General features: G+C 42.8%; 1 protein-coding gene across 1 annotated transcript; it reads left to right on the top strand.

The window, feature by feature from the left end:
• Window positions 1–207: 207 nt before the first annotated feature.
• PURB (purine rich element binding protein B) lies at window positions 208–8,670 on the top strand. Its single transcript, XM_082846945.1, has one exon. The coding sequence runs from the start codon at window positions 226–228 to the stop codon at window positions 1,141–1,143; it is 918 nt and encodes a 305-aa protein (XP_082703071.1). The 5' UTR covers window positions 208–225; the 3' UTR covers window positions 1,144–8,670.
• The last annotated feature ends 3,348 nt before the right edge of the window (window positions 8,671–12,018 follow it).

The raw sequence follows: 12,018 nt of genomic DNA on the forward strand, positions 1-12,018 counted from the left end.
GGCGTCACGGAGGCGTGCGCCGGAAGCGGGCCTGGCGGAAGTGGCGGGGCGGGGCGCGGGGGCGATGGGGGGTGGCGGCGGCGGCCGGCGATGAGCAGCGGGAGTGCGTGAGCGGGCCGGCGGGCGAGGCTGGGGGGCCCCGGAGAACGAGCCGCAGGGCGGAGGGCGGGGGCGCGAGCGCGGCGGGCGGCGGGCGGCGGCCTGGGCGCGGCGGCGGCCGAGAAGATGGCGGACGGCGACAGCGGCAGCGAGCGCGGCGGCGGTGGCGGGCCCGGCGGCTTCCAGCCCGCGTCTCGCGGCGGCGGCGAGCAGGAGACGCAGGAGCTGGCCTCGAAGCGGCTGGACATCCAGAACAAACGCTTCTACCTGGACGTGAAGCAGAACGCCAAGGGCCGCTTCCTCAAGATCGCCGAGGTGGGCGCGGGCGGCTCCAAGAGCCGCCTCACGCTGTCCATGGCGGTGGCCGCCGAGTTCCGCGACTACCTGGGCGACTTCATCGAACACTACGCGCAGCTGGGCCCCAGCAGCCCCGAGCAGGTGGCAGCGGCAGCGGGCTCTGAGGAGGGCGGTGGGCCGCGGCGCGCGCTCAAGAGCGAGTTTCTGGTGCGCGAGAACCGCAAGTACTACCTGGACCTCAAGGAGAACCAGCGCGGCCGCTTCCTGCGCATCCGCCAGACGGTCAACCGCGGCGGCGGCGGCCCGGGGCCCGGCGGCCTGCAGAGCGGCCAGACCATCGCGTTGCCCGCGCAGGGCCTCATCGAGTTCCGGGACGCGCTGGCCAAGCTCATCGACGACTACGGCGGCGAGGACGACGAGCTGGCTGGGGGCCCGGGCGGCGGTGCCGGGGGCCCCGGGGGCGGCCTGTACGGGGAGCTCCCGGAAGGCACCTCCATCACGGTGGACTCTAAGCGTTTCTTCTTCGACGTGGGCTGCAACAAGTACGGAGTGTTCCTGCGCGTGAGCGAGGTGAAGCCGTCCTACCGCAACGCCATTACCGTCCCTTTCAAGGCCTGGGGCAAGTTCGGGGGCGCCTTTTGCCGGTATGCGGATGAGATGAAAGAGATCCAGGAGCGGCAGAGGGATAAGCTTTATGAGCGACGCGGCGGGGACGAGTCAGAGGGAGAGGAGGTGGATGAGGATTGAAACGCCTAGCTTCCCCTACGGGCCTCCCCACCCCACCACTAGAGAGCCCCCCTTCCTGTTCATCCCAGTGAGCTAGTGGAGGGGGAGCAAGGGAGGCCCCAGAAGGAGAAGACAAAATTTAAAATAATATAGTTAATTAAGAGAAATAACCATAAGAGAGAACAGTCACGGACAATTAGAGAAAAGCAGTAAAGTTCCAAGGAATTGACAGCAACCTACAAAGAGAGGACGACAGCGCCTCCTCACCTGAGCAAAAGTCTCAACTTCTGTTGCTTCCCAGCTGAGGTTCCTAAATCCATCAGGATAATCCTGGGTGGGGTAGATCCTTGCACATTGGCCAAGGAACACCTCTTGAGTTACCCAGACCCACTGATGACAGCTGAATTTGTATTATACCTGGGGTAACCTGGTCTTAAGATAGTGTCTTATCCCTTCACCTCCATTGAAATCAGCGTTTTGGATCTAGATCTTCATGGAATTCTTGTGAAGAGAGAGGCATTTGCAGTTACCCAGTTCTGAGGGTACAAGTTTTATGAAAAGGAATGCAACTTTAAGTAATCATAGACAGGGCAAAATAAGAATTCAAGAAGCCACCAGGGAATACAGAAACAAATCGGATCCATTTTTTTTTAAAATGGTTTTGCATGGAACCTGGAACAAGGTCCATGTCTTGTCTTTGCAGAATTATTTTCCGGGATGCAGATGGATTCAGGTGTCAGTCCTTGAACTAGAATCCGTTATTATAATATTTTGGAAGTTGGCAAAATTTTTTCAAAGATAAAAGCAGTTTTACATTGGGGGTTGCTGAGGTAGGCACAAGCAGAAATCAGGCATAAAGCACAAGGAAAACTGTTTGAGTGGATTGGTTGCTGCTCACTAAAGTTCTTCCCCGATCTCCAAATATGGAGGTCATGTCTTAGATATGAATGAGAGCCAGATCCCCGTGGCTCCACCGTGTGAGCCAGTGAATTATGGCTAATTCGGCAGTTTCAGCCACTGGTTGGCTGGATTTTAAACCGTAAAACTTGAAGATATCTACAAAAGGAACAGTGGCTACAAGCCTGAGCTTTAATGGAATATAAGTCCTCAGAGAAAAGTTCGAAATAACCAAAACTGAAGTCTTCATCTACCTTCAGTTTAATCTGTGGATTTGTTTAAACACTAAAGATCCTCAGGTCCAGAATTCCAGCAACGTTTATTCTTTTAAAATAAATTTTTAAGAACTTGATCCATTGTATCAGTACCTCACAATCAAGTTGGCAAACGATGGATGAGTGATTCAAGCAGCGTGCCCTTTGGAAGCTGAAATCCATCTGAATGGAGCTGAAGTGAACGTGAATATGCTGACTATATCCTGGAAGCATTTTTATACCATCTTGAAATTTCAACAAACTGCCTTTTGCCAGTTTATCCAGCTGTCTTTCAAGAATAAAAGTTGGGGTTTTCAAGGATCGCCTCTTCTATATTTTAAATGGATTTTCAGTATGATCTTTACTAATCAAGTTAATCCCACCCCATCAAAAGGTATTCCTAGAAGTGTCAGAACCTAGGTAACTGAATTGAATGGGAGCTAATGTTCTTTCCAAAGTTTTCAGGTATACTTTGTGCAACACCTTCTCAACCAGGAGGCAAGTAACCCCACTTCCACAATCTTAGTATTTTTTTTTTAACTGCATGCCTGCCCTTTATTTGAGCTGCCTTTTAATTTATTGCATACCCTTTTTATTATCTTATTTTGGTATTCAATCTATACAATCTTTTTGTATTTATTGGGAAATGAGTAATATACAAAAAGGTCGTTTTCATGAATTAGTGGCTGAGAGGGAGGGAATAATTGTGTATATAAAATTAGGCTTTTTTAAAAATTAGATTTGATTCAGAATATCTCATCTTAGATTTTTAAAAAATAGTGGAAGAGCCACAAACATTGGTGCCCTTTTCAGACTATTTCTCTACTCTCATCATCCACAGTAGACTTTTTAAACAGATTTTTTTTAAAGCATTTCTTTTTTTAAAAAATTTTTCTCCGTTGCAAAGAATGTTTCCTAAATTGTATGGGAGCAATAGTATTTTTGATGTTTTAATGACATCTGTATACTTGTACTGTATTTTGTACTACAAGGCAGCTGTTTTCAATAATGTCCTGCTGTATTTACCTATGTGTTTTGAGTGTTTATTTCTTTGCTGCGGAGAACAAATCCCTAAATAGTTTTAGTAAAGGAGCTGAGAAACTAAGCATTATTAGGTTTGCAGAAACTGTTTAAGTTTCAAACTCTGAGGCAGCAATGAAAATTAAGGTTGCAGCTCTTAGTTGATAGCTGTAACTTTTTCATTTTCAAAACATGTATAATTCCTGTAGAGACCAACTTGTTTTCCTGCTTCAGTGGTGGTTCTGTTGCTCAGCTGCTGTGAGCCAGTTCAGTTTTGCAAAGGTGCAGTACCTCTCCTTTCTAAGGGGTTGGTTTATTCTTTTTTCTTTTCTTTTTGTTTGGCTGAATTGCAGTAACTAGCCTTGCCCTTTCTACTCTGTAGAAATGACAGGGTCTTCACAATCCTTCACCAGTGGCTACTAAGCTATAATTAGCTGAACAGAAAGAATGTGGAAGTGGTCTGAGGCATATAGAGTATATGCCAAGAACACTACCATATATGGCATCAGCTTTGGTTACCAGAGAAATTTTCTTAGTCATTAGACCATATAACAGTAGTATATCATATGTAAATCTTTAGATATCAATTTGAGAATCCTCCAAAAAAAGGAGCAAAGAATGCATAAGCTATGTGTTGGAAAAAGTAATTTATATTAAAATTTTGACCTGCCTATGTAAGATTAAGTGGTAAACGTCATAGTGGTGGGTTTTTAAGTCTTAACCAATCTCAAAGGTTTGTTTCTCCTGCAGGGGGTGGTTCACGGCCTCTTCTCACTGCAGGAAGATTACAGGAGGATGTGGATTAATTGTAGCATTCACTGATCCTCATTCCAGTACTAGGGACAATAGAAATCTGCAAAGCATAGAGACTACACTTGGTGTGTGGTTTGTTAAACAAGGTGATAGTAACAGGCTAGCTTTTAGAACTCATTCAAAGTATTGCTTATTAAAGGAAATGATCTTTGTTAATTCCAGTCAGAAAATGGCATTGTACAGACTATGGGAAACCAATTTTTTTGTTTTGTCTTTCAACCACTATTATGAACAGTGATTTAGGGCTGTTTTTCAGCTTTGGCAAACATCCCAGCTAATCACATGTTCAAAACAGTCATATTCTTGAGAAGTAGGGAACTAAAATTCCTCTTCAGATAATTGGTAGAATGTTTGTTTCTCAAACTACTGCAGTTACAGACATGAGAAATCAAACTTCAGGAACAGAATCAAAAGAGCAAAAATCTGTGTCAAGATACTCCTCTTCCCTTCTGGTTTCTATTGTCCCTACCTATCATTCAAGTAGAATGGCAGTTCTAGCCAGCAAAGAACATTTTCAGTGCATATGCTGCACAGTACAAAATGTAAATCTGTATGGCACCAAAAAATCAAAGTGAAAACCAAACCAAAAACCCAGACACCCTATGTTACTATGGGAGGCATGTAGGTGGTGTAAATGACTGTAGCTGTGATGCACACATGGCTACTTGTCAAGTCACTTTCCATAATTATTTACTGCAAAATGATTGAGAGGCTTTGGTGCAGGCAGCCTATTAACCTACTACTTCCTTTGTTACCTCTCAATCACTTTGCAATAAATTGCAGGTCTTTTAAGAGATTCAAGCTTCAGTTTTCTCAAAAAACAAAACAATTTTCCTGGCTTATCTGAAAATGCAGGGTTGTGGGCAAAAGAGGCTGGTTATAATAATGCCCTCATATTGAGTGGTCTGTAAATGGCTGCACACTTCAGGCACTATAGTTGCTGAGGATGCTTTGTTAAATATGACCTTGACTGGCTTTACAGGGGGTAGAATGTGCTCTACACAAGGTATTAAAAGGTAACTGTTCATTTGTGTCTACCTTGCTCTTGAGGTGGATGAAATTAAGAAGCTTGAGTGTGTAAGCCATGCACATAGGTATTCTTCACTGTAAATTTTGTTTTCATTTTTAACCCAATTATGGTACTTTGTCCAATGCACAACTGATCTCTCAGTAGATATTCATTTGAAAATAGTGTGGCCTTGATCGGTGAGAAGGGGAAGGAAACAAGTGACTTTTTGCTTATGTAAAATGACTCGTTTGCCGAGAGTCATTCTGCAGCACTCTTAGTGTCTAATGCGTTTGTGATCAGTCTCCTTGTTGATTGGGGAAAGTTAATGTTTTTGACCCTGGAGTTATTAATTCAATTGAGTTGTCTTCTGTTTTTAGGAAGTATCAGAATTGCTGTGATAAAAAAGTTGACTGCTTTGATGTCCAATCTCAGGTTTTAGAATATATATAGTGGTGTAAAATTCCACTGTTAACTCTTAAAACAATTTTAATTTAGTACACCCTAAACGTCACCTGCATAAGGCCTGTTCAGAGAGCAGAGCCTCCCATCTTTTTGCTCCTTTTCCACTTTGTACTTCACTTGAGAAAGTGTCGCGTGATTTTACATTGTATATTTCCATTTTAACCCTGACATATTTCTCAAAGATAAAGCACTTTTTGATCATGAAATACATGGAATCTTTGTGTGATATGGATCATGGTTTCTCAGGCTCCCCTAGGTAATTTGCTTATGAATATCATTCTAACTGTGTAAGAAGAGTGGAAATCTTTGCTAATGTTAGAAAGTTTGTATTATTGATCTAGAATGCATTTTGCTAGCTTCCAATGGATGGGAGAGTAAATAATGCTGCATTCACAATATAATAAGTTACTTTCCCTTGAGCCTTAAGGTAACTTTTTTTTCTGTCAATAACAGCACTGAAGTTATAGTAAATGAATGAGATTACCAGTTTTCAGGGTTGGTTTTAGAGTACTGTAAATCAATTAGCTGTCTTCCTAAACAGTTACTATTCCCATTGAATAAACTGGATAATGGGTGTGTGGGTGGGACAGGGCGGGGGGGAGGGGGGGATTATTTGTAGAAAAGAAAAAAAGAAAAAAAAAAACCACATTTACCTAAAGAAAAATATAGACACAGAAGAAAGAAGTACATGACAATGCCTCATTTGAAATTCCAGACATAAGGTGGAAATGGCAAATTATAACCTCATTTCCCTGTTTTTAATCTAGAAAAGCAAAGTCATTAATTTTCAAGTGTTAGCCCCCAGAAGTTTCAAGAGATAGACTGAACGATGACTTCTCTTGATATATCAGTATCTGTCTGCTATTTAGTTAAAGTTGCTGTTCCCAGCCCTCAGTCTTAAAACTTAGTTTCATTACTGATGAATTTAACAGACTCTTATTTCAGTAAATGTGGTCCAATTGTCAGTATGAAAATTAAATTTGGAAAATACTACTGCATCATGAAGACTTATTACTCTAGTAATTTCCAATTGATATCTGTACCCCTGATCTAAGTAAGACCTTTATGAATGTATTTTATATTTCCTAATGAAATAGAGAATATGCCATCAATGTAATCACCTTTATTTGCAATCTTTGACTTTTCATTTGAAAATCTAACTCACGCCTCTCAGATTAGACATTCCAGTGGGGATAGGTAAAGCCATGTTAAAACAATAGCAAATGCCAAATTGGTAGTGTCACTGCTCAATAGGACTTCTAATAACAAGAGGGCAGAGCTTTATTTGATGCAAAAATGTTATTTTTTTCCATAGGTGATTCTAACAAATGATTTGATGAAAGAGTATGACTACTTTTGATTAACGTGGGATTTTGCATCTAGGAACATATTTCATTTTCCCTGTTATATGGAAAATATCCATTGACATGGATAAGAGAGGGCTGATCATACCTTTAGTATGATGAAATGTGGGCCCAGAGTATTGAAGAGAAAGCAATAGACCTATTCAAGTTCATTGTCCACTAGCATATTGCAAAAGAAGGAGTTTGTCTTTTTTTCTCTTCCCTATTTCGAAGACATCAATGGGTAAACCTTTCAAGAAAATTGATTTAGATCATCTCTTATTTCTTAAAGGCAAACTCTTATCCCCAGTCTTGCCCTATGTTTCAAGATCAGGCTGGCTCGAAAAATCTTTACACATATTTGGAAATAGAGTGGCAAGTAGTAGATTTCTTCCCTTTTTAAATTCCTTTTTCAGGGACATATAACTGCAGGGAGAGTCCCAAGAAACTTGAAAAACAGGTACGTTTGTATCGTAGGAATTTGAGAATTTCATTTTAAACTGTTCAGATATGAGGCGTTAAACCCTTTTCTCCCAGCCCACATGTCACCTCTGTGTCAAAAGCTCTCTGGATTCCTAGAAGCTAATAGATTGGGAAAAGTCCAGAAACTGATATTAAATCAGTACAGGGCACACTTAAAAAGAGTTTTGCATGTTATGGTAGCAGGCAAGTAAATTTGAGTATTTTTCCAATGATTATCAATATTTGAATAATAACTAAAGTTATCAGTGTATTTGGACTTCTTTTTTCTAAAGTTCTAGAATGATTAGTAGGAATTTATTCTTCCTTTTGCACCTTCATGCAGATGTTTTTCCAAGACCATTTCTAGAAGTCTATCCATCTTGATATATATTTCCAGATGACACACTTTCTATAGTAACCTTCACTGCCAGTCATATCTACCAGGGGCTTCCTTAAACTAGATTTTTCTTCACTCCAAAGTTGGGACTGATGTCCTGCCAGTAGAGAATCTATAGAAGTAATTTGAATGAATTAAAACCAAATCCTGATAGCAGGAGACAGAGCTTCCTGATCTAGATTTACAAGTAGAGTTTAGAAGTTACTTTTAAAGGGGGTTTTGGAGGATGTCTTCAGTCTCTGTAAATATCCATATGCTTGTGCATTGTAAACCAAGTGTGTACTCCTATGTATGAATTTGTAGAACTGATTTCTGCTTCAAGAGAAAATGCACCTTTAATTTTATAAGGTCCCCTACGCCTGTTACCCTATAAATATTTGTAAATAGAACACTAAAATTTGTAGTGATAGGATCAATTTGGGAATATCTGCTGAGAGACCAAAAAGTTCATTTTTTTAAGTACCTTGGTTAAAGAGTAAAGATTATTCCTCTTATTTTTTAAAAGAAGAATGCACTTTAACAAACACAGAGCTGCATGGGCAATTCAAACAAATCCGTGAAATGCAGTACCCATTCAGTAATCATACTTCCTGGAAACCGTTCAAAGAGTGTAGATGGGCTGTTGATCTCACTGCCTGGAGGTTGAAGCTCAGATTCCGGTCAATTTAGAGATGAGCAGGGCTGCTTCAATAGAGCAATGTGAATACAACCAGAAGCTTCAGTCAGGTCTGTAAAATGGCGGGTCCCGTATTTACCACTAACTAGCAAAACTGACAGAAAAACTCATAGAGAAAAAATCCTTACTGCTGGTGTGCACTCCTTACAATAGCAGACTTTTGCAGATGGAGTTTTACAGTCTATATTTAAAAAATTGTATGTTTGTAACAAATAAAGTATGCGAAAAAGTGAATGATAATCTTGTGCTGGTGTCTCTAATTTAAGGGATTACGTGGTGACCAGGAGGGAAATACCACACACCATCTGCTGGGGTTCGTAAATGGGTCTGGAATTGGGTGAGTTCCCACTTGAAATGACTTAAAAGCTGTTGCACATTTCATCTGAAATACAGCCAGTTCTAGACCCTCTGGGTTCCCAAAACCCTTTTCTAGTTAGTAAGCAATCTATGGAGTAAATCAAAGTTGCACATAGTTTCATACTTTGGTTCATATTCCAGACGGGCTACTTGTTGCTTCCCCTAATTTCTTTCTATTCTACCTGCTTTTAGGCCCTATCATTTCCAAAGGCTGTAAAGAAACTGCTACCCCATGTGTTCACTCATTTATCATAACTGACTGCTTAGAGAGTAGATTAGGCCAGTCTCCTATACCCCAAGCTAAAGGAAAAATAAAAATTTTATGTCCATGCATCCTGGCCGTAGTTGCAAATTTTTTGGTTTCACGAACCTCTTTACGTCCTTAAAATTTACTGAAGACCTTCAAGGAGCTTTTATCTTTCAGGGCTTTATCAATTGATACCTATCTATTAGAAACTGAATTGTTTTCGAGACAAAAACAACATAACTACGTGTTCCATCTGCTATAGAGCAGTGACCTCGCATCATTTAGCCTCTGGAAAACTTCAAAACTTATGAGAGAATGAAAGTGAACAAGGCAGCTAACAATGTTGTTAGGAAAGTAGATTAGACTTCTGGACTCTCTAAAAGTCTTGGGCCTCTGGAGGTTTCTGGATCACCCTTTGAGAACCATTGAACTAGACTGGTATGTAAATCATGCTTTTCTGAAGATAAGGGGTGGGGTTGGAAAAGACCTAAGATAGCTTAATCCTTTAGTTCTCCCTATGATCGATCTCTGTATTAGAGGCTCTTACTATAAATTACTCCTATCACCACCCCAGCCCACACACGTATGTAATTTTCCTGTGACTGTCCACTTCTTTGACCTGGCAGTGCTCAATGCTGACTGCAGAACCACTTGGAGAGCCTTGAATACTCATGCCCAGGCACCATCCAGACCAACTGGATCAGAATTTGGGGGACATAAACCCAGTGTTTTGTGTGTTCTGTTCTACCTCTTAATTCCTGAGCTCCCCCAAGGGAGTCTAGTCAGTCAGGGATGAGAACCAGTGGCCTGCGGTACGAAGAGAAAGGGATGAAAGGCTGGGAATCTGCTAGAGGGAATAAAAGAAACTCAGGATGGCAGAGCATTCCCTGAACATATGGCTTTCACCTTGTGACTCCTGTTGCCCACGTTACCCGCACTACCACTTAAACCCCCAAATAACTAATCATGGGAAAAGTTTGCAAATGGAATCATGGAGCATTGTATTGGTAGCCCCCTCACTGGGGAAATCTGGGGCTCTTACTAGCACAGAGGACCCTTGAGTGTGCACTGGAGTCCCCTGGAGAGCTGATTACTGAGCCACCTACCCCTGCCACCCACCCACCCTGCCAAGTTTCTGAGTGCGCAGGTCTGGGTGGAACCTGAGAAGCTACATTTCTAACAAGTTCCCAGGTGATGCTGATGCTGCTAGTTGAGGATCACTCTTTGAGACTCGCTGCAGAAATCACAAAAGTTCTGGTAAAAATTACCTCACTTGCCACCAACTGACAGAGGTCAGGAAGCCTTTACCCTGACGCATTAGTTCTGCCATAGCCCCGCTGAATTTTTTAGCTTGGTATGAAGTTGTCACCTAACAAATTTAAGGACTAGATGCAGCCAGGCTATAACCTGAGGAGTTCTATTGGAGCCAGCGCCTCAAGGAATAGGGGTTTTACTTCATAGTTTCGGTATTGTGGATGTTGTAAGCTAGGTACTATCCCCGAATCTGTCATAAACTAATAGCGTGACTGAGCTAGTATCTTTAACACTTAAAAATCCTAAGGTCCTACAACAGTGTCTAGTTTCCCCAGAGAAGCCAAGCCTTTGGTTCTCAAGAAAATGAGAGCCACCTGGTGGTCAGTGATGAAACCTTTTTAAATAACCTTTGTGAGGTCATACCATTTGTAAATTCATTCATTCAGTTCATTATTAGGTAGCTACTATATGCCATGTATTATATACTAGGTGTAGAAAATATGGTCCACGGTCCGAGTGGAACTTACAGTTTAGTCCGGAGAAAGAATAGAAAGCTTTTAGGAAGAACTAGAAGGAACTAAGTCACATTGGGCTGAGGTATATTTAGGGTTCAAAAGTCCTGGTTTACGTGACCCTGGGTCTCCAGGAGGCTAGGATGGGTTGCAGCTCAAACTTACTAGACATATCTCCCTCCTCAGTAAAACACCTCTGTGCAATCTCAAGTCCTGAGAAGTCGCTTCCCCAGACCCCAGGGAGGAAGTGGGCCCAGCGTAGGTGGACAGAGGAAGGAAGGAGTAGGAGAATCAGCTCAGAGCCCTGGTCCGTGTTCTCATCATACAGTCAGGACCTGGGAGGGGCGAGGTCCCGTCGCCGGGGCACGGGCTCCAGGCTCACGGGTAGTGAGCACTAGCACTGGGCTTTGACTGGGTCCAGTAGGTGCTCCTCCTTGCTCGTGCTTCCATCAAGAAGAGATGAAGAGGGGCTTCCCTGCTGGTGCAGTGGTTAAGAATCCACCTGCCAATGCAGGGGACACGGGTTCGAGCCCTGGTCCGGGAAGATCCCACATGCCGTGGAGCAACTAAGCCCACGCACCACAACTACTGAGCCTGTACACCTAGAGCCCGTGCTCCACGACAAGAGAAGCCACGGCAATGAGAAGCCCGCACACTGCAATGAAGAGTAGCCCCCACTCGCCTCAACTCGAGAAAGCTCACGCGCAACAGCAAAGACCCAATGCAAAAATAAATAAATAAAATATTTTAAAAATTGTCTAAAAAAAAAAAGATGAAGAGGGACTTCCCTGGTGGTCAGGAGGGTAAGACTCCACACTCCCAACGCAGGGCGGCCGGGTTCGATCCCTGGTCGGCGAGCTAGATTCCCGCATGCCGCAACTAAGGAGTCCACATGGCACAACGAAGAGCCCGCGTGCCACAACTAAGACCCGGCACAACCAAAATAAATAAATAAATAATTTTTTTTAAGTGAGAGGTTCCTAATGAGATCGGAGTAAACCAGTCTCCCTCACTAGTAACCAAGCCTCAATCCAGGCAGTTGAGAAATAAAGAATTAGATTTGCAACATCATTCCTGGCCCAGGCCTTTACTCCTTAAAGAGACAGCAGCAGTGAAACCATAAAAGAAGGTATTCCCCACTCAAGAGGTAACTTCTTTTCTGTAGTACTCTGGTAGACCTCTCAGTGGGCCCA

Source organism: Leucopleurus acutus, assembly GCF_964270905.1.
Source record: "Leucopleurus acutus genome assembly, chromosome: 9".
In the NCBI taxonomy this organism is placed as follows: domain Eukaryota; kingdom Metazoa; phylum Chordata; class Mammalia; order Artiodactyla; family Delphinidae; genus Leucopleurus; species Leucopleurus acutus.